Here is a 23,987-nt window from a genome sequence, read left to right on the forward strand (position 1 = left end):
TAAAGGTGTCACGGACACACTGAAGGTGTCAAGCACTGTAAATAACGTGGTCACACTAAAGATGACGCTCTGAAGTGTGAATAACCATAAGCCCAAGATTTATAGAAGATAATCAGCCGACGTGTGATGTCCTGTCACAAGAACTCACACAAAGAAAACTCACACGTGTGGTCAATAAGCATATGATCATAATAAATGAAAATAGGATATCCAGTTATGATCCAAAAAAGTAGTAGAGAAAGGTGTAGATATGTTACATTCCCCCCATCGCCAAAATAGTTGTCCTCAACTGACAAGAATTAAGTGGGGGTACTCAATTGCAAAGCCAATGAAGTTTGAGAGAAGCTTGAGAATCTTTTCGGTAACAAAATAGATAATAACTTGAAAGTGTTTCTCAAGTAGAAATTGTCTAATCTAAAGATAAAAGAGGGTGATACTCTCAGTGAGTACACTTTAGAGCTCCCTTCTTCAACAACTGGCTGCCCTCAAGGCTAAAGTTGATGAGGATGAACAAATTGCAGTCCTGCTTTCCCGTATTGGAAATATTTTAAAATATAATGAGGTACTTGCAGTAAATGGGCTATTATGAGATGGTAGCACTTCTCATTGATGAGGACCAATGTCTCGTAGAATAAGCCAGAGCCATGCTTGAGACTCAAAAAATATTATTCGCCAAATATGTGCCCCTAGCAAACAAAAAATGTCTAATTAGTATCCCCCCACTTTTCGAGGCACGCTCTAATTAAACTAAGGTAAAACAACATTCAGTTATCACATGCCGATTAACATAAGGAAGACATAAGGTAAGGGCACTTGATCGAAACCCTAATTAATCGAATTTACGCCCCCCGCCATGCGCAGGCACCTCTCTCTCTCGCCAGTGCCTCACGTCCTCAACTCTCTCTCATTCCTTGATCTCCATGCCCCTCCCCTCCGCTTGCCCCTTCCCTTTCCTCATCCCCCTCGCTTGAGCCTCTCTAGCTTCTAATCTGCATGCATCAGAATGGCTATTAACTCCACCTACTTTCCTGCTCTATACCTCTCACTCAACCGCCTCCCCTTTGCCTCCTTCCCACTCAACCCCTCTCCGCCTCCCACTCAACATGCTTCTCGCCATCACTGTCCCTCCCACATTGAGCCATGTCTAGGAAGAACATGAGGAATAAGCAACGTAAGGTGCAAGCAAAAATCTGACGATGGTACAAAAAGGCAAATAGGAAAGTGTGTGAAGCTCTCGAGCGCAGGAAACGAAGAGATTTTGTCGATATGGCCGATGAAGTTAAAATACTGGATATGGAGGAGGAAAGAAGTAGCTGCTCGTAGGGACTCTCCGTCATCTCTTTCACTTATCCAGCTTCCCAACGATTGGCTATGCCATCCTAGCTCCTCCTAGCTATGGCATCCATCCTGCTCCCTCCCTCTCCTCCCTCCGCTTGCTCCCTTTTACGACAATCACATAACTGGTGTTTGCCTTTTCCCAAGACAGTGACATATTGCATGATATTCCAACCATCTGGCTGGTTTAAGACAATCGCATTAAGTCAAAGCTCGCCTAATTTACAATTAAACTATTCCAAAACTCAATCACAAACAACCACCAAGCTCGTGAAATGTGATCATTGTTCTTCAACCACACTGGTATAGCACAATCACATAACTGGTGTTTGACCTCAACCAGAACGGTGATATATTGCATGATGTTCCACCCACTAAACTGGCTTAGGACAATCATATTTTCCTCCCATCTCCGCTCAACTGCTACTTTCGTCTCGTCGTCACTGCTCACGTCTTGGTTGCCTTCATGCCTCCCTGTCTCGTAATAAGCATACTCTTTCCAATAGCCACGCCTCCATAAAGGTGCATCGTTTGGCACATTGATTGCCTCCCAACTCGTCGACTCTGTCTCTCATTTGATTTTATCTTCCTCCACTTCCCTCGTTCTACCTTTCTGTGCCTAATTCACGTTCCCATAGATGACGATCACAGTCATATAGTAGTAGAGGATGATTGGGGATGGCAGAAGGGAAATGTGAAGGAGCTGGGGGGATGGGGAGAGGTAGCTGGCTATGGCGGGCAACTCATCATGAGGTTGCCAGTCAAGGTTAGATTAGGTTAGTCAGGCTGGATTAAATTTTATGTAAGCTTTGTAATTAATATGAATTTTGAAGTTGTAAATTATATTTGTTTTTGTTATGGCATTTTTCTATGTGAAAATAAAAAATGATGGCATTGGTATGCAGCTTGTTGAAGGTTTGGATAGGTAGTTATAGATTTTTTAAGAAAGTCTCCAAAAATAAAGCAAAAAGGAGTAGAAAATGTTCAAATGTAACTTCTACAACAAACTTGGTCATGAAGGTAGATGTTTTAAAAGAATGGTCAAAGAACAAGTAAAGGAGCAAGCAAAACTCGTAGTAGAGATGACAAGGGCAAAGCTGAGCCTTCTATGACAAATAAAGAAAAAGCTATTTCTAATCTATCTCTTCAAAAGAAGAAGACCCTAATTGAGCATTTTAGCGTGTGAATCAAATGTAATAAATTGAGTCTTTTTGCCTTGTCTTACAAAGGCCTTCACCAGTCTGATCTAGGTTGTCATAAGTGGTCAAGCACTCATATCAAGCCTGACCGTGAATTTCAAGCGTTGGCATCAATGCATTCTTTCGTATCACATGATTGCAACCTTGAGCCCAAATCAGCAAGGTTCACTCAAATTTCTTCACCTTCGCCCCAAAAGGGCGTTTGTAGGAAATCAGAACCCTCAACATGTGTGAGTATGGTATGTTTTAAATATGAACAGGGTTGTGGCTCGGTAGGTATGTCACATGCCCAGTAGGTGTGACAAGTAAGAGAGTCAATTGTGTTGGGTGTGCGACTGGGGTGTTTGGTGTGTCTAACATCATAGATGATGTCACTAAGATTCCTCTCACTGACATCATCAATGATCTATAGGAGGACTCCTGCAAACAGATCTAAGCAGCTGTACACATTTCTCTTTAGGCATGCCCAAACTCACCTAGTGAAAACAAACCAAATAACCTCGTAATTGTTGAAAACCATCCACTTCATCATACATAGCGAGGACTAGCTACAATGAAATGCTTACTGACATCGTACCTGTCCCATAGAACATTGTTCAATAAAAGTAACACTTTTGTCAAATAGTTGAGCAAGGAGACTATTTCTGTGAAAGGACTTCTAAAGGACAAATTCATTGGTATTAATTGCAAGCTCTATAGAAGGTCAGCTACATCAACAATCATGCTAATACATTGTCTTCACTAACAATTTCGAGGCAGTAGACATTTTGTCCCATGATAGTTAAGGCCAGATTGTTAGATCATTAGGTTGAGCACTTCTTGGCCCTGAATATTGTGTAGGACTAGTTGCAACAATATCCAATTAAAGACATGATAGTTTTGTAGAATGTAAACTTAACACTGCATACACCTTTTCTTGATCATGTCAAGTGACAGCCACGACTAGAGATTTTTTTGACCACATAATTTAGACTGCATATGTACTTGATCATCATGTCAAGTGAAAGACACAACTACTTTCAGGTGCTCTCTGGAATGTCTCGTTTAATTGCTTATATGAATATAAACTCCTGGATTCTTTCTTCCCTGACATAAAAAATCAAAATTATTGCAAAACCTGCTTCTCAATTAGAAAGTTCCATACAGGACACAAAGCATAAAACAAAGGCAGTATGAATCTCATCTAGGCTCTTGATAAAAAGATCCCCATAGAAGGAGGCATCAAACACTCAGCCACAATACCATGCACAAAGGGAAAGCGGTAGGGATCAAAAGTCTTTGAAATATTACGTGCAAAATGGGCAATAAAACCTAACAAACCTGAAGAAAAGGGGCATACCTTATTCACCACTGAAAATGCACTTCTCAAGGGATATTGTGCATCTACAAATGCCACACCACAAAGCCCATTTCGATTATAGCAATGGACCATGTACTCTGCAGCAATAAGAGGACAAACGAACGACTTGAGAAGCAACTCCTTTTTACTACAATTCATTCCTGCTTGTAAAATATGGACGCAATTGCAATATTTATATACTGCAGTTAGCAATGTTTTTCAATGGCAGCATGATGCTTTTGTCCCCCACTGGAGAAGCTACCGTCACATTCAACAATAAGTCTAAATACATCAGACATGAGCAATAACAGCAAAACTAGATTATCCACACAGCTCCTACTGAAGTAGCATGTCAGCCTTGGGGAAGCAGGATAGGGATGATGAGCCTCATCATGTCAATGACCTGTCAGAAACTTCTCTTGTGCCAAAGTCCATTAAGTGGTTGACATGGTACAAAATGAAACCAAAGGTTTCACTGTTACACCTGCCTTCAAATGAAAGATCTTTGTAAGAGATATAAGTTCCAATCGTGTTACATCCACCTAGTGTAGATGCTCACCTATAAGGCCCCCATAAGGAGAAGCCATGAGCAACAGCATAGGTGGTGGATAGATGCCCAGACATGGAGTTTATCAGTCAGATATAGAGTTGATGTGTGGACAGCAGTACTGGCATCAAACAGCCCCTGATCAGGGCTGAATGATGACATCGCATGTGGCATGGCATGTATGTCTGCAGATCTGCAACAAATGACGTGGGCAGTTGGCCACATGGCAGTCGGCCATGTGATGGTCTGTTATTCCCCCTGCTAAGTCAGCCTAGCCCCTTGGTGGCTTGTAAAAGGTTACACCCTCCTCTCCACAACACATCTCAGGGCCCTCAATCCTCCATCCAGTAGAAGAGAAGGCAAAGAGCAGTTCTACACATCTCCCATCTCAAAAGTGTGAGAAGGCACTAACATCCCAGAGAATGTCAACACTGGTTTAAAACTGTGGTGGAGTTACTATTTCATCCTGCAGATCTACATTGCTCTCTCTCTCTCTCTCTCTCACACACACACACGTGCGCATGTGTGAACAAATCTTAGATTTACTTTTGCTTCCACTAGTTGCATGTGTGCACCTTGAGACTACTCTTGTCACATGGTATCAGAGCCACGCATGTTTGCTTAAGAGGGAGAAGTCGATATAAACTGTGTTACATTCAATCTTTCACAATGCAATTGTTCTTCATGATCATGCGTTGGATTCTTCTCACCCAAACATTTTTCAAACGCCAACAGCTCTTGCTTAGATTCAAAAACTTGGCTCTGATACCAGTGTTACATTCCCACAAAAAGGGCTTGCTTGGACCTATCTCTCCGTCAAATCTAGGATCAGAGGACATCACTAGATACTTCATCCACAGCCATGACTCTTCTACATCAGCACAAAGGAAGAAGGATAACCAGGGAAATCACTGCCTGATGTCCAAAAAAGGAATCTACAGAAAGGGCGTGCAGCGCAAAAACCTCGAGAGTCACATGCCATCAAAGAACATTCAGCTTGCTGTTTTTCAACAGAAAGTTCTCAGTTTTAATCTCGGTTATTTCAAAAAGGTATAGAAGCTGAGATGGCCACTTCACAGTATCTACCAACCAACCTATCCACTCAAAAAGGTTAAGGTTAAGCATCTTATCATTTGGGGACATACCCATCACTGCTAATGTGGTATCTGAACTAGAAAAAGTATGATTTGTTGACAACGGTGCCACCAGGCATATGACCAATAAATGGTGGTTGAAACCGGCCTTCAGTTTCCTAAAGGGCAGTAAACCATAACTAACTTGCATACATTTCAATTACAGCCATTAGTCATCAATTACAGCCACTTCAATACTTATTACAGCCACTTAGAAATAGATCCAGCAAAGCCAAGCACACACTGAAACAATATTCAGGAGCTAGATTGCCCCTGAGTGCAACACCAGATTGGCCCCAAAATCGTTGGCACCCCTTTCGGTATTTCTTTAATTTATTCAAAAGGCAAATAATACAACAAGGTCACTACCTTGCACTTATCCAGAACCAGCCAACTGAATCTTATCCTAGCAGGCATTCAACGAACTGCAAGACAAACCAATCCCTGGCTTACAAAGGGTTCCAGCCTCAATGCGTAATTCCATAGCGCAAGGCATCCAATCCAGCACATATCTAAGTGCATAATCCATGGCCACACTGGCAACCATAAGCAAAACAAATCTACCCAAGCTATTACCCGTGTCAATCCTTTGTTGTCCAGCTGTGGATATTATAGCTGACCGGAATGCAGAAGGAGTGTTAGAATTCAACCAACAGAGGGTATGTGCAGCAGAAGACTGATAGAATAGCCCAAGAGCTCACATAGTGCGTGTGGGGAGTGGAATCACAAACTTCTTTAACTTATGTGCATCAAATAGAAAACCAACAGAGGGTATGTGCAGCGGAAGACTGATAGAATAGCCCAAGAGCTCACACAGTGCGTGTGGGGAGTGGAATCACAAACTTCTTTAACTTATGTGCATCAAATAGAAGTGCAAACTCATCAATAGACAATAATCCAGCCAGATATAGAAGCTACCAAAGTAATATACTATGGAAGAGAGATAGATCCAAAGTCCCACCAGAGCATGGTCCTTTGAGCTTACCACAAGGTACTTCTACTTTCTACCAGATATTTCTAGACTTAAGCCCGCATGCTCCACCTTGAGCGTATGTAGACTCTCCGTCCAGATCTCAGCTTCTTGCTGCCCAGCCGACCAGTCTGCTGCATAACCCACCCTTAAGGGCTCTCATAACTAGGGCCAAAGGCCCATACTTCTATGCAGGGGCCCAGCCCCTATGCTGGTCGGTTGGGCCGACTAAGTTGGCTAGCCCAACCGACCTGGTTGGCTCAGCCCAACCAGCCCCTATAAGAGGGGCCCCCCTTTGCTCCTTTCTCTTCCCCTTCTGTCCTGCTGGTCCTGCCCCTGTTCAGGCCTGTTCCAACCCTCAGAACCTGCTCCAACAGCTCGGTCTTGTAGGCACTTTTCCCCCGGGATGACCCACCATCTTGCTGCACATCAATAGCCTCCTACCAGGTCAGATCCAGGGCATGATGCCCCTGCCACCTTCTCTGCACAAAGGCGCTATCTGATGCAGCCTCTGGGGCTCCAGGTACTTGACCTTTTTCTCTCTGATCTCTGCCCCCATGGCAGCCATAGTGCTGTCCATGTGGCCTTCTCTCAAGACCCAGGTCCACCCCCCCCCCATGCTCTCCTCATATGGGGACGTATAGAGGGACAGGTGACCTTCCCAACACCCCCGCTCACCCACACATCTCGGCCCAATGCCAACACGTGGATGATGATGCTCCAGTAACTCCTTGGTCGTAGTCCTCTGGAACATTTCGATGTCGAAATCTTTTCTTGGCTTTTCATCCAATGGCTCCTACTCCACCAGGTCCGATTCTGCTTCCGCACACCATCCTGGTACACAGGTCCATCTCCAGTAGCACCTCCTGGCACCACCACCTTCAGTCACATTCCCACCTTCGAACTCCAACAATCCAGACGCCACAATCTTCCAGCTGTCCCCCTCATAATGAGTGAGCAACTTGGAGTCTTCCAAGCACCATGCTCTGAGGGTCTATCTCAACCCATCCTTCCTTTGGCAAGGTCCACAATAGAACAACCATCTTGAGAAATGAAATCCAAAGAATATCTCCACATAACCTCGACCACAAACTCTCACTGAGCTCTCAAGCAGGTACTCTTCTAGCTTCTGTACACCTTGTCCATCACCTTCCAACAATCTGTGTCCGAGATTTGAAGAAGGACCCACGGTTCCCCTTCCACCTTCGAAGAAGGCCCATTCCTTCCAATCTCGCACTGAGACATATGAAGAGCAGATTCTCTCCACTAGCATGCTATAAAGGTTCAAATTAAGAACATCAAGTACATACCAGATCGTCGTACTGCCTATGTGCTTGCTCTGAAAGCAAACCATGCACCTCATTGATGCACGTACCAGTAACCTGTGCAATCTTGTACTGCCCCCTTCCAAATTACGGCAACCATCTGAACATGAAACCCTAGGGCACTCCATGGAATCCAACCTCGTGTCAATATCAACAACCACGCACCTAGAAGATTCCAAGAACTCCATGCTGTCCTTCACCTTCACAAAGGTTTCTGACTCCCCATCAGGCCCCATCTCAATGTTAGATATCTTCACTGTGGCTTCTAGGTCGGCATATCTGACCTCAGTAACACATGGAGATGTCACCAAGAACAATTCTTCGATTACCACATTAGCTAAAAAGAAAATGAGGAGATGATAATAATCTCATTAGAAATGAAGTCCTAGTTGAACTCATTGAACCTGCATCTTTACCACACGAATTAGAATTTTTTTTAGATGGACAGGAAAAAAGAACACGACATACAATATGGCAAGAATGTTTGGTTAAGTGGAAAGATAAACATGAAGAGAGTTCAATGTGGGAAAGGGTAAGCAATCTCCAGACGAGGTTTCCAAATTTTATTTTTGAGGATGAAAACCATGCTTAAGGGGAAGGAAATGTTACATCAGCAAATAATTGCGCAAGTCTGAGGCGTGGTTATGGTGAAGCAGGAGACCAAGTGGGCTTGATAATGCAACGATGGTCACGCGAAATAATGCCTAGGCAAAATGGACTTAGCATTATAGAAGGATGCCAATAGGGGTCAAAAGAGTAAGGTCCTTTGAAAGGACACTTGGCATAAAAGGGGTCCACATGGCATGCACTGGGTTCAGGGGAGATTTCTAGAGAAGGCTCCACAAGGAATGGAAGAGAAGAAGAAACTCAAGACAAGGGAGTTCACAGAGTATGAATGAGGGAGCACTCTATGAAGTCGTGGCTAGATGGAGAACAAGAGAAGCCCTTGGAGGCATATCACAGTCTTAGAGCTCATAATCAAATACATCTGGGTGTGACAATGAAAAGGAAAAAGATTGGAGCCGAGCGGAGCAAAATCCTCCGTATGTCATGTCGCCCTGGTTGGTGCATAGCCGGTGATGGAACGCTGGAGTCCGTCAAGGGGTGCCGTGCATCTCGGTCTCCTAGAGGAGGCTCAACGCAAGACCAGAGCCACCGTGACTCCCGTGGAACGTGTCCCAGGTCTAAACAATGACGGGAGGTCCCCCATAGTGATCTGTGTCCCCTCGATGTCTCGTGTGCCGTGCTACGATCGTCGGGTCAGGGTCTCTGTCACGTCTACAGCTAGAGATTGGACGATCAATGTCACTCGATGGGAAGAACTCTGTGATCCTACTCTGAGAGGTGTCTGATGGTGTGGCCAAGCCCCGTCGCCTGAGTAAGTACTCTCTGTGTCGGACCCCCTCGTGAATGAAGGCCGCGAGGCATCTCTGATCTAGGTAGGCGAGGAATCTGGAAAGGAGCTTGGAGCCGTCTCTAAAGAGATAGTGGTAGCGACCTTGGATCTCGTAGTACATTGGGCACCTGAAAATAAAATGCTCCTCCGACTCAACCTCCTGACAGTCCCACAGTGTGCATATGCATCCCCTCTGCTCTGCCGCTCTCTATGCGGAGGCGGTATGATACCCGAAACTGTCCGATGGAGATCCGTAGTAAGTGAGGCATATGAAGCTCAGTGTACCCCGGTGGTGTGATGAATCCCTCCTCCGAAATACTAAGACAGTAATCTCTGTAGAAACTCAGCTTCACTGGAAGCTCCTTCGGCTCCAGGTGTGTAGCTGCAGGAGATCCTCTCAAATGACCTAGTTGGTGTGTGGCCCGTTCGGGATGGTGGGTGGGAGTACCGGAGGGGCATCTAAACTGTACTGAAAAGGAGGTATCCTATCGATGTGAAACCGTAGTCTCACAAACCATCTGTGAGTCCATGCATACCAGCATCACTCGTCTCCCTCTGCTGCCAACCTCATGGAGGAATCGAGATCCAACCATGGCAACCTCTGTCTCCTTGATGTACAGTCCCCATATGATCTAACCCGATGTAGATATGTGATTGTCTGAAAGGCTACATCTAGCTGGAGTGGAGAAGCACCAAACTCGGCCTGAATGATATGATGTGGTACAGATCGTTTCCCCCGATCATCCGTGAGAGCATGAGGATCTGCAGGCGGTCCACCCATGTCCACTCTATCTCTGACATGTCAGGTCCCCAACAAGGGCTGCCATACATACCGGCTGGTCGGACCAAGGAGTCGAAGAGAAGAGCCTTGGTCCCAGGGTCCTGGAAGTGAGAGTGGAAGCACTGTCTCTCTAGCCGAGCCAGTGAGGCATATCCCCTACTCAGTCTGGCCTGCATCACTGGTCTCATCGTGAAGATCGGGCCGGAGAAGATGACCCCCAAGTAAGTGTATGAGGATACGATCTCAACTGGTGACCCACCAAAAGTGAACTGCTTCCGTTGCATGTTTGCTCGAGAGGGGTTAAAGATCATGACCTTGGTCTTGCCAAGGTTGACCTCCAAATCATGGGATAAACAAAAAGCATGCAGTGCATCCAGGTGTCGCTGGAGCCCCTCGAGTGTGGACAACAAGAGTGCCACATCATCTGCATAAAGAAGAATCCTGATGAGGATCCCGACAAGTGAGCAACCGGTCCCGCCGGAAGCCCCCATGAAAGTCTCAAGCTCATCGATGCAAAGGCCAAACATGGTTGGTGATAAGGGACAACCCTGTTTGACCCCTATGGTACTCAAGATCTCATCTGTCCAACCTGCGCCTGTCCGAACTCGGCCTGAGACTCTCTCATAAAGTGCCATGACTGCCCAGATGATCTGATCAAATCTCAGTGCCTCTAGGCATGTGATGAGTCGAGCTCGAGGTACTGTGTCAAAGGCTTTGCAAATCCACAAAGCAACAATATACCCTCTCCTTCCGTGATCTAGCCTCCTCTATGACACTCCTGAGTGTAAGGATGTGATCCAAAAAGATTATGTCTCGTCCTGTGTAAGACACCCAGAAGTTCCCTGGGTCTGACCATAAGGTACCATTACAGTTCCAAATGGTGCAAGCTCGGGTCTCGGAAACCTAAGTCTCATAGGCCCCGTCCCCCTAGGGGGTACGGGTGGGAGCTTGACGGGTGCCGGTCAACAACCTACCATCTCGAACCACGGCCCATTTCCCCTCCTTGCGGGCAACATCCCACAAGGGCTCACCCTTGTACTTTGCTTCACTGGCAATTTCACTGTCCAAGCCAATCATTGGCTACAACCTGCATCCAATTCCAGTCACACTAGCACCCATCTACCGAGCAAGGCTAAGGCATTTCCACTATCTGTGTCCGTGGCATTGCATTCCACAAGTCCAAAACAAATGCTCAAAAGGCCTCAAGGCATAAAAATGCAACACATTGTCCCTCTGGCACCAACTAGGCATACCCTCTATGACTGGGTATCTCAGGCATACCCTCTGTGACTGGGTATCTGCCTACAGCCTGTAATGCCCAAAAAGAACTCCAAACCACGAAATGCAAAGCAACAAGCTTCCAAGATAGCAAATGCAAGCCAAAAGGAAGTCATAATATCCAAAGCAAGCTCTTTCCTGCACCTATCCTCTGCCCATGCCCCCAGGGGTGTAGAAATGACTCCCAGCCAAGGGAAAAGAGAGAGACAAATTTTGGGAGCTCGGAACAGAAAGAAGAGCAAGGCTCATGGGTGCAGAGGCCAGAAACAGGAGAAAAAGCTAGTCTACCATGGCAAGGTCCGAGAAAAACCATGGCAGGGTCCACCCGTAGCCTACAATCTGTCCTTGAAAAACGTGAGAATCAACCGGACAAGCCTTGAAGAGGGGGCCGAAGCAGTCCGTACAGCAGCAGCAGCAGCATTAACGTTGTCCGTACAGCAGCATTAAAGTCGTCCGTACAGCTTTATTTGATCCGTATGGACTGTACGGATTCCATGCAGCAACCTTGTACTCCATGCAGCTTGTACGGATGCCTTGGAAGGAAAACTGACACAAAGGGGCAGCTTTGGAATGTGTGCCAGCCAGCAAATCAGCCATACCATCACGAAAAAGACTTTTGCAACCTTAGAGAAGGGAAAGAACCCGCATTTCTAAGTGGGGCGGTGAGAGAGGGGTGCATGCAAGACCATGCACCTTGGCAAATGCCACGTGGCTCATTAAAGCCCCTAACCCTCCTTACCAATGACACTTTTGGTTTACCCCCACATTAAAGCTCTAACCCTCTTTTACCAATGAAACATTGGTTTTCCTTCGGCCCAACAATTAGACCCCTCTTAGCCTTGCCTTTGACCTAGTATTTGGGCCTAGTGTCGGTGCACTTCGAACTAGACTAGGAACTTCTAGAAAGTTTGGTGCTTCCTCTAGGCCACCCTCATGGCCAAAAATGTCCACGGGTTTAGTTGCACAAAGAAATTCATGTGACTGTGGTACAACTCCATTAGACCAGTGATCCCAGGTTTTTAGTCAGAATTGGTGACAATTCAAGAATTCTGATGGAGGGGAGGACTGGCAGTGTGCTTTCATCACCGAGTCAAATGAGACTAAGTTGTTGTCTAATATACTTCAGATTCCTAAACTCTAGACGTGAAGTACCTAAGGGACTTAGGACGTCAAGAAAAAGAATTTTTCAGACTACTCAAGACACCAAGAATCTTCTCTTTGCATCATGCAAGAAGGATTCTTTATTAAAAAAAAGCCAGATCACAAAAGGAGTGAAGGAATGGTCCCCACAAGAGAACGTTCGTGGAGTGACAGAAGGGCTAGCTTTCACCCACAATTCATCACGAGCTTCTTGCATGATGAGCAAGCAAGTAAACCATTGTCAAAGGAACTATATTTCATCACATGCAATGAGCTCAAGCTTTTGTTCTTAGCCAAAGACGTGGGTGTTAAGGAAGAAGAACTTGAGCAACAACATTCTCAAAAGAAATTTCAACGGAAACCTTAGATACTTCACTTTAAAAGAGCCTTGAACATCAAAAGACAACAGTATGTATCCAGAAGACCAAGTCAACTTGGTACACTGTGCCCTCATCGACATTCAGGAGCCAAAGTTATTTGATGAAGCTAAGGGTACCCAAACTGGGAGGAGCCTATGAAATCCACGATTAACTCCATACTCTATAATCATACTCAGGACATACCAATCATGCCTGCAAAGACGTGGATGTTAAGGAAGAAGAGGTTGAGCAACAGCATTCTCAAAGAAAATTCAACGAAAACCTTAATGACTTCACTTTAAAAGAGCCTTGAACATCAAAGGACAACGGTATGTATCCAGAAGACCAAGTCAACTTGGTACACTATGCCCTCATCGACATTCACGAGCCAAAGTCATTTGATGAAGTTGAGGGTACCCAAACTAGGAGGAGCCTATGAAATCCAAGATTGTTGACTCCATAGTCTATAATCATACTCAAGGCAAACCAGTCATGCCTACAAAAGGAAAGGTCATCGAACCAAGGGGTCTCCGTAATAAACTACAAGTCCGATGGCTCACCTACATAAGTAAAAGGCTAGACTCGTAGCCAAATTTTATGCTCTGGCAGACAAGGTTCATGCAATAGGTGCACATGAGAAATTGTTGATAGTTTAGATGGACGTTAAGCCAACATATACCTAGATGCATCCAAGAACATGCCCAGACTCATCCTCTAAAAACACAACATAGTGCAGTTTCAATCTCATGATAGTCAACTCATAAGGTTGAAAACCATAAACCCCATCACACATAGCAGGGACTAGCTACTATGACATCCCCATTGACGTCATCAGCACCCAACAATGGAGGTAGACCATAGTATAAATATATGCTCACACATACAAATCCACACACCCACACATACTTGAGCATCCATTTATACAAAGTCTTTGTACTGAGTTTTTGTCGACACTCCGAATGTGAAGGGCAGACTCAGCCACCATGACGAAGGCTAGCACTAAAGGAGAAGGCTAATCAAAAGGTAGTCCAAAATCTCTTCATTCAAGCTACAACCGCTTGTGAAGACTAAACGACTTCATTTTAGTTTCTCCCAAACAACATAGTGCAGTTCCAATCTAATGATAGTCACTCATAAGGTTGAAAACCATAAACTCCATCACGCATACCAGGGACTAGCTACTATGACATCCCCATTGACGTCATCAGCGCCCAACCGTGGGTGTAGACCATCCCCACTGACGTTAAGCCAACATTCCTAATCTGGGACTTGGGAGAGGAAATGGACTAAGCAACCTCCTACTTTCCAAATTCTACAAAACAAGGTGTGCTAGCTCCGGAAGGCACTTTGCGGGCTGAATGTATTTGTTCCGCAGTCCTTCGCATGCCAACTATACCTCTTCTAGAGAAAAGTGAAAGTGTCTTGCTTATTCTGTATGTTAATCATCTAATCTTGACAGGTGATCATTATAAATGATTAAAGAAATCTAGATGCTCTTGAAAAGAGAGTTTGAGATGACCGATCTTGGATTGCTGCATTATTTCCTCAGGATGGAGGTTCATCAAGAAGAAGATGGCATCTTTATTTCAAAACACAAGCACTCAACCAAGGGGAATTCATCCCCAATGGTAGACATCAAAGAGTTTTATATATCTATTGCAAGGAATCCTATATTCCATGTACAGAGAAAGCATATTGAAGTACAGCTCCAGAATTTCATCTCCAATGATGTAAATATCCAAAGGAGAACACTGCAGATATTCTGACAAAGGCAATCAATCTTAGAACACTTTTGATTGGAGCTAAGCAATGGTCCAACGCTAAGGTAATTGTTGGAAAAAAATGCTCCAAACTTTCAACATCCATCCAATGTACATGCTCACCTATAAGGCCCCCAGTTACATAGAATCCATGAGTACTAGCATAGGTGGTGGATGGATGCGCCAGGCATCATGTTTCAGCCTTCTATCAGATACATGAGAGGTTTCCGATTGCAATCCGTTAAGACTGGAGTTATCGGAATCAGGACCACTGTGCACATGCAAGCTAAGTCTGCCGGAAGCTTGCTGGACGCTGCTGGAGCTACGGGTACATGTAATCGGGTTGGCTGGTTCTCCATTAACCCCTCCTATCGGGCCTTGCCGGACCTTACCTGACTGTGCAGTTTGTTTTGCATGACATCCGATAGGCTTTTCTGCCAGAACCTTGCCTGAACCTTGCCATAAGGCCCTCATGTGCCCAGGGCGAGAGGCTGATGTGTGCAGAACAATACTGGCTGTCAAACAGCCCCAGATCAGGGCTGCAGATCTGCAGAAAATGGCATATACGGGTGCAGATCTGCAAGACCACCTGACAAACTCAGGTAACGTGGCAGTCAGCCAGATGTCAAGGGCATGTAGTGTGGCAAAAGTGCCACGTGTCAGTCATTGTCGGCTGTCTGGTCATCTATTCCCTCTGTGCTAGGTTGGCATCTGGTCGGCCTTCTCCCCTACTAGGGCTAGGATCACGCATAAAAATTTATGACCATAAATAAAAGAACCCTAGCAAATAAAGCAAAGGTTGACTGGATAACCGTCAAATGAGTGGGAAACTGAAGCAACTAAATATTAGGCATCTCGCTTTCCCACTGTGATATGGCTTATTGATAGATAATAAGCGTAAATGAGTACATGTTAAAATCAAGCATCCCAAAAATATTGACATCTCACTCCCCAATTTTGACGTGTGCATCCACAAAAACGACCAATTTGCTTTCATATTCGCACCTTCTTGCTGTACAGATTGACGCTGTCCTGTTGGCGTCCGCTTAGCAATCGTACGGCCCACAAACAGTATAAATTCTTTTGCACTTGACCGCTGGAAGTAACCGAAATGGCTTAAGTCGGTTGCATTCGCCAGCAGCTTCGGCTCGGATCCAGATTCGAGGCCTGTGCACTTAAGCAACAAAAGGGCAGTGATCTTCATGGAGCCGAAGTCAGATCCGCAATCGATACGAGAGTTAAATCCGGTGCGCCAATAGCGGTCTCCCTGGCAACAATGCCTATGATCTGAAAATATCCAGAGACCGTGGAGATCTTAGAATAACAATGCTTCCGGTCACAATCTAACGAACATTGAAATAAATTAGCAACACTAGAGCTTCACCTTATTCCCTCTATTTTGCCAGCCAATAAAGGTTGTTGAGCAGTCAAACTTAGGGGTTGACGCAAAAGCTTGCGCACGGTTAAGTGGTGGGCAAGCAAGCAAGCAAAGTTCTATGGGCTTTTTGGCGTCCTATGGGGTGGTAGTGTTTTTGTTTGCTATGAGAGCCAATGTTATGGTTTTTAGTTCAATTGGTCAAATTGACCATGCTTAATTTTGGCTTTAGTGTGGTTTAGGTGTAGTTAGTGTTTTAATAAGTGGGTTAGGGCAAATTAGTGTTTCCTATTTTGTTTGTTTGTGAGGGTTGTAATTGCATTTTTGGCTTACCTACTCGTGGCGGCTCCCTCCCTGTCTCCTCTCACAGCGTCTTCAATCAGAGCTCTCCCGGTGGCTTCTCATCTGCTCCCTGTCTCCACTTCTCAGCCTTTCACCCACCGGCTTCTCCTCCCGCTGTCTTGAGGTCTATCTCATGTTTCCCGAGCCTCTTCTTTCGTAAACTGCTCTCCCTCCCGTTGCTTTCTGCTCTCCGACTTGGGGGTTCCTGTTCTCTCTCCCGCTCTCATTCCTTGCAGATCTGCTAATGACACGTTGCTGTGGGGAGGCAAAAATCGACGCTACTATGGGAAGGCAGAAACCGGCCTTGTGGGGAGGCAAAAACCCGCTTTTATTTCATATTCGGCTCCAAGGGGTTGATGTTTTCTTGGCCAGCGAATGACCTGCCCTATTCTGCGAATGGCTTGTGGCCCTATTGTTGCGACGTGCCTGAGAGCAGTCAAAGGCTTCTCCGCTTGGTATTCTTCTCGATGGCTCCTCCATGCTGGGATTTTGCATTAGCGTTGGACGGCAGACATTCGTGGAGATCTGGATCAATATTCGGCGGACCTGTCGTTCAACAAAAAAATTAACAGCGTTTTTTTGTATTCTAGGCGGGAACAATTTGGCGGACCTGTCTTTCAACAAATCGATTTTACAGCGTTTTTTAATGCTTTTGTATTATAGTATTTGAATCATGCCTGTGTTTGCAGGTGCTGGAGATGTAAACGCCACTTTCTGAAGTCGAAGCTAACCTCTGTTGATTTCGATTTCTTTCCTATAGAATGTAGTGTAGGGACTTTCCATTCCCCACATCTAGCTAGCATTTTTATGCTTTGGCAGGTGATTATGGGGATTTTATTCAATATAAATGGGGGCTTATCGTTTCGGTTAGCTCATTAGCTGAACCGAAACGATATCTTAGAGTATGGATTAGCACGTTTGCATGCGAGCCTCATTTCAATAAATGTATAGCATCTATTTGAGGTGATTTCTGTCATGCTGTACTATTACACTTTTATTTATTTTTAACTTTGCTTGTTTTTTGGCTTTTAAATTATTTCTCTTGACATTATTGTAGTTTGCAATGTAGTGTGACCTTCCATTGTTGTCCAGCATTCCCGTATTCATTGCATATAAAAACAGTTGGAAAGGCTTCTTCCAAGTTGTATCTTCTATGTTGGAAACATATATATATATATATATATATATGGAATTTATTATCAGTTTTTGTAACTTGTATTGAAACTTTGGATGTATTTTATAAATCTGCAATTTAAAAGAAGTTCCAATAGTGTGTCAATTTTGTCTCTTTTACATACATTAAAGAAATTGAGAGTGTAGAACTTGAATTTTTTTTTATAGAATGAACATCCTATATAACATAATGAATGCTTATTATCAGACTTTATGTTGTTCCAAATCCAAACACAACATTAATTAATACATCATCCAAAATCATATTATTCTTTTAGCACTTACAATTTTTTTTACCTTAGAGGAATTATGAAAGTAGCAGTTATTGGTTAATATGATTTGCAGATAAATATTCTGAAATAAGTAACTTTTTTGGTTTAGTTATATCATACTAAAACTTTTATGTAATCATTTAGTTGAAATTGCAATTTTATTCATAGTAAAACAATGAAATCGAATTTTTTAAAATGTATGTTAGTTGCAAAAAGTTTGAAAATAGAGTATGCTATTAATGAACAATGTTCATAAACAAACTGAATATGTTTGCTGTTGAAAATTTCTAAATATAAGAATGCATAGATAGGGAAATTCAAATTAGAAGTGATCTAAAGCAGATGTGCTTTCTGTATTTACCAAAAACACATTGAACAAAAACATAGAACCTTCAGTTTGTTTTCTGTAGATAGTCTATGTTGAATGAGGGTGTTGCATGAATAATTAATCTAAGATTTTCATTGATAGAAAGATATAGAAGTTTTTATGATTGTGTCTAATTTCTTGTGAACATAGGTATTTATTGTTTCTGAATGAAAGAGAAATAATATTGTCACTCCAAAGACTTCCCCTTTAAACAATCATGTTGCCAGTCATCATTAATCAATGGTTTTGCCTCTCTGCTAGCTTCCTCCCCTCCTCCCATAGCACAAAACAGGAGTCCAATAAAAAGAGGTTTGTTTGAGTCACCCGATTCTGTAGAGAAGAAGCCAAAGGTTGTCACTATAAAAGAGGAGCCCTCTTCATCTCACCCATCTGTTGATACTGTGCCATTTCCTATGTTGTATGAAGTAAAAAATTGGGTTGAGGAGGAAAACAATGGTCCTATTGTAGATGTTGTCCTAGTTCTAGACATTGACTTGACATTAAAGAATGCCATTTTTGATGGAAAGGTCCTTAACAAATATGGCACATTCATGCTAGCAAATGTGAACTATCCCAAGTGCTTGAAAGTGGACCTTGTAGATAGAAAGGGCATAGGGTGTACAACCTTACATATAGAGGAGGTTTATTATACTGATTTCATTAGATTTCTGAATATTGGAGATTGCATTCGTGTGACCAACTTATCTGTTTGTACAAAAAATCCTAGAAATGATGGTGGTACTATAGACTATAGCATAGCCTTTGGTCCTTCAACCCATATTGAACGTATTCCTCCATTTAGTGTTGTTTTCAAAGTGTATCCAGAACAAACCATATGTGAATACAAGGAGAAATGCAAAAACTTAATCAACAAAGGTGAGGGGCACCAGCTACCGCTAGCAACATTAGTTGTCACAGTCATCAAGCTTGGTGCATCCTATAAGCAACACGAAGAGATAATTGTGGGTGATGGAGAGTATCCTGATGGTGCATAACAGTAAGCTACTTGTCCTTAGAATTTTGTCCATTATATCATCTATTCAATACACCTTTGCAAACCTAAGTTATTCTATCCACTTCTCTTATCATTCCTCCAACTCACATTTTGGACAAATAGGTGTGCTGACTACATCAAAGTAGCAGAGAGATTTAAAGTGTTCGGTGAAGCTCAATTTGTTCTTCACAATGTGGGTTGCAAGAAGAACACGCAACCCATTGCATTGAACATGTTGGACATCACTATTATTGCACCAATAAAAGACCCAAACCTCACAATTTTCCTCCAGAGGGTATTTACAACTCATATTCAACATATTGTCTACAGGAACCAGTTCAGAGTTTTATGTTATTATTTCAAAATTGCCATCTTTAGTATCATTTTATTAGGAATTTTTCTTGTTGACAATTTTACTTTGGCATACAGGATCTTGGCACAAAGATGCATTGTATAAGGTAGCATGTTCTCTTTGCAAAGAGAAGTTATCAAGAGAACAGGAAAAAGTGTTTTGCTTAGCATGCAACAAGACAACTTCCTTCTTAAAATCCCAAAAATCAAAGTTGTTGTTAGAAGCACAAAAGGAGCATCAGTTGAGGTTATCCTTAAAGATAGCATTGTGGACAAGGTTTTGTGGTTGCCCTGTCCTTTTGTAGACCTTCTCCAAGAGAATCCTCACTTGTTGAAGTCTTATCTCTTCAACAAAAAGGTTGAAGGTCGTTTCTTGATCAACATGTTTGGTATGGTCATTACATATATTGCACCAAAAGTGGAGGAGGTGCAAGCCACAATGTAATTGATGAATTCAATAGCTCCAATTTCCATTGTATTTGAACTCTTTATGCAATGAACTCCTTATAGTGTTTATCCAAAGTTCTCCGATTGTGTTTTAATTCGAAATGAGCAAACTTTGACATGCTTTAATAATTGGATCTTGAATAAGGTGCAATTACTTCCATGTGAATGTGTGTTTGCTTTATGAATGCTTCTCTTTGATATAAAATTGCCATAAGGTGACTTCTTCATGTTATTAATCACTTTGTATTTGTTATAAATAAGTTCTTATCTTCTATCTCTTCTTACCTCTATGTAACTTCTTCAGTTAATAGGCATAAAATGAGTAGTAAGAAGTCAATCAGTGACATGCACATTGATGATCAGTTTGTCTCTCAATTTCCCAAAGATAAGTGCATATTAATTGGACATCTTATCTGTTAAACTTTCACATTTCCATACAAGCTCTTAAGCAACATGTTTTGCCTACCCTTTCAAACATGATCGATTCTAATAGTGAAAATATGAGAGCATGGAACAATGTATTCTTTGACTCAGCAAAATTAGCAAACATTTATCCTCAAATCACAAATGCAAAAACATATCTTCTTGAAATTCAAAGATAAGATTTTGTCTTCTCTCCCCTAGACATTTTTTTACTATCTACTTTGATAGAGAGTTTTTCATTTAAAATAGAAATGTTTCACAACATCAATGATATAGGATATCAATGTTTTGAAGGGCAAAAAAGATGTAATGCAAATCGCAATACAACATCCACACTTGAATGTATTTCCATGCACACTAAGGAATATCTTGGATAGAAGAAAAATATAGACTACTGAAATGGACGAAAGCTTGAAAAAACTGTTGTTAAACAAACAAAATAAATCAATCAAAGAAATGATGAGTACAATGAAAAATATTAACCCAACAACAAATATATCTTATACATCCATGAGAAGGAAAGTTACCCTATTCAATAAGAATATAAATGAAAATCAAGACAAAGAAGCTACTCTAGTTCAAGAACAAGTGAACGACACAAGTGTTGATCAACGTTCTCCATTGCAACAAAAAAGGAAAAGAGGGCATACAATCATCATTGACCAATAATTGAATGAGGAAACTTACATCTCCATGTTTTGCATATGTTCGAAACATGTCAAGAAATATTTAAAACAAATAAAGGACACTAATAAATGATTGTTACTCTTGTGAAAGAATGGTTTTTAAGAAGCAAAGCTTTTACCTTTCGAAAATGAAATTCGATTGGATTACTTGTTGCAAAAGAGGTAATGAAGTTAGAATGTTCAAGAAAAAAGAATACAAAATTTGCCATGATTACAACAATTCAATAAAGGGTAATGCAATTCCTAAGTACTTTGTACCTAACCAAATCTCTTTGAATGAAACCTTGGCTCCTATCATTCAACTAAATGAAATAGAGAAACAGCTTGTGGCCCCAAGAATCGCATTCACTCAAATTAGAGAATTGGGTTTCAATGGGCAACTCCCTATCAATGGAAGTATTGTTAATGTGGTGGCTGGTACCAACAAATTCCAACATGTTTTGCCGCTTCTTGGAGGACGAAGCTTCAATAGCAATTGGAATCAAGAAGAGACTACAATACAAATCCACCTATGCATTAGAGAATGTTCGACCCAAAACTCTAACGAAAGCACTTCATGTGCTAATCAATAAATAATTATTTGTAGCTAACAATGTTACTATCAACCATGACTGGTATAAACATGTTCTTTCCATAGAAGAAAAACAATCATACATAGACTCTACACAAACAATGAATAGTGCTGATGACAACATTGATTGCAACGATATTGACAATGATAAATTGATTCATAATATTTTGAGTGCAGAATAAATAATTGACTATGAAACAAAGGTCACTTACGTTGCTCCACGAGAGGATCAAAAACCCTTAGGCCTTTTTCAAGATGAATATAGTGGAGCCAAATTTTCCAACGCTCTTCTTCGGCTCACCTAATGTTAACAATGAAAAGTTAACATATTTGGACATTGTGAAATGGGAAATTATGCACAAATCCTTAAAATTCTCACACAACATTCCAAACTTGTTCTTCAAATCAATCAAGGTTCTAATAAATCAAGTAATGCATTCTATATGGTAAGATTAAGAAAAGGAATGCTACAAAACAAAGTGTTGTATGCTAAAGATGTGAAGAACAACACTAACATAGAGAACATTCTACATTCAGGAATAGGATACAGGGACTTCGAGAGCCTTCATACATCACCAAACTACAAGGAGAAACTAAGGAAAGAAGCATCTGCAATGATGAGACAACTAGGGCCACCGTCATTCTTCATTACATTCTCTTGCGCATAAAGGTTATGGAATCCATTGGTGGGTGCTCTACAAAAAAAATACAATTCAAACAATTGCAATCTATCACAAGAACCAACAAATAAAGAAATTAACCAACTCGTCAAGAAAAACCCTACCTTGTGTGCTAGATACTATGTTCACAAGTTACAAATAATGTTATCCCTAATCTTGAAAGACTCCACATTACTAGGAAATGCCATTGATTACTTCACTATTACCGAATTCCAAAGTAGAGGGAGCCAACATGAACATGGAATTCTATGGGTCAAAAACATACCAGCATATACTTCTAACAAGATGCAAGAGTTAATAGCTTTTATAAAATCAATACATCACATGCGACAAAAATTTCTTGAATGATAACATGAAAGAAATACAAACACATCAACACACTGCAACTTATGAAAAGAAAAGAAAGAAGAATTGTCTATTCAACTATCCAAAACCACCCTTACATGAGACAATGATTCTTAGCCCTCTTGATGGGCAAAGATAGAGCTAAATATCAACAATTGTACCAAAAAATACAAGAACAAATTCAAAACTTAGAGCCAAACACAACAATTACATTCAGCAAATGGCTACAAGATTTGCAAATTGACTTGCAATCACATATCCTCTCTTTACAATCAAATATCACCAAAAAAATATTATTTCTCAAATGTGACCCAAAGGATATATTCACGAATGCTCTCAACAAAAAACTAATATACTTGTAGCAATCAAACATGGACATACAATTCATTTTGGATCCCTATGTAGCAACATCATATTGCACATCATACATGACTAAAATGGACAACACAATAACACAATCATTGAAAGATATAATGAAAGCATGCATGCAAGAAAGCACATCCACACAAGAGCGCATGCGCAAAATGGGCAACGCATTCCTTCACTCTCAACAAATGAGTGCTCAACTAGCTTCCTTCATTACCTTGTCTTTGCCTTCACATAGATGTACTAGAGAATTTCAATTCATCAACACAAAAGAGCATTCTTGCTAAAAAGAAAACATCAACTTCAAGAACTACCCAATGACACAAACATATTATGCGATTCAATAGTGGAAAAATACATGCGTAGGACAAACATGGAGGACATATGCCTAGCAACATTGACAACAGATTATAACCACTTGGGTCAAAGTTGTAAGAAAAGAAATAAACAAAAAATAATAAGGTTTGTGAAGTTTAATAAATTCAAGGATCTAGAAGATTGTTACCTTGAACAATTACGACTATACTACCCTTTCAAGGGGAATAAAAACTAGGAATTGCTTGAACATGGAAGCTGGGAGACAGCATACAATTAGACTTGCAACTATCAAAGAAAACAGAAAGATATATAACTATGCACAAAAGGATAGTATATAGGAACAAACCTTTCCAAATGACATTACAGAAAATGATGATAGTAACACCACCAACTACAAGATAGAGAATGAAATTAACAAAGAATATTACGACATTGGATTGGACATGCCTACACTACAGAAGCAAACAAAGGCAGACAATTTCGTTATAAGCATTAAAAAGCAACTATTGCTAGAGAACAATGAATACTTCCAAAAGCTCAGGTCCCTCAACACAGAATAAAGACAACTATTTGATGATGTGATGATACGAAAAAGGTTATAACCGAAAACAAATATAAACTTATTCTTGACAGGAGGGTCTGGAATAGGGAAAACATACTTGCTCCTTTTAATAGTGCAAGGGCTATTGCACTAGTACAACCAGAAACCAAATCA

At 41.8% G+C, this 23,987-nt stretch overlaps 1 protein-coding gene across 2 annotated transcripts in view; it reads right to left on the minus strand.

Annotated features, from left to right (window-relative positions):
• The window catches only part of LOC147906357 (VAMP-like protein YKT61), a 32,885-nt gene extending 16,825 nt beyond the window's left edge, over positions 1–16,060 (minus strand). The window contains exons 1-3 of one of the 2 annotated variants that reach the window (XM_087384369.1): positions 15,947–16,060; positions 15,568–15,849; positions 3,874–3,971 (exon numbers count right to left, since the gene is read on the minus strand). In XM_087384369.1, the coding sequence (XP_087240495.1) occupies positions 3,874–3,971; positions 15,568–15,766 (297 nt within the window). In that variant the 5' untranslated portion in view covers positions 15,767–15,849; positions 15,947–16,060. Of the gene's footprint in view, positions 1–3,873; positions 3,972–15,567; positions 15,925–15,946 lie in introns of those variants that run through there. The other variant, XM_087384362.1, reaches the window with a different exon arrangement.
• Between the last annotated feature and the right edge of the window lie 7,927 nt (positions 16,061–23,987).

This window comes from Dipteris shenzhenensis, chromosome 1 (genome assembly GCF_047967505.1).
Source record: "Dipteris shenzhenensis isolate YYH24624 ecotype China chromosome 1, Dip_SZ_1.0, whole genome shotgun sequence".
NCBI classification, from domain to species: Eukaryota; Viridiplantae; Streptophyta; class Polypodiopsida; order Gleicheniales; family Dipteridaceae; genus Dipteris; species Dipteris shenzhenensis.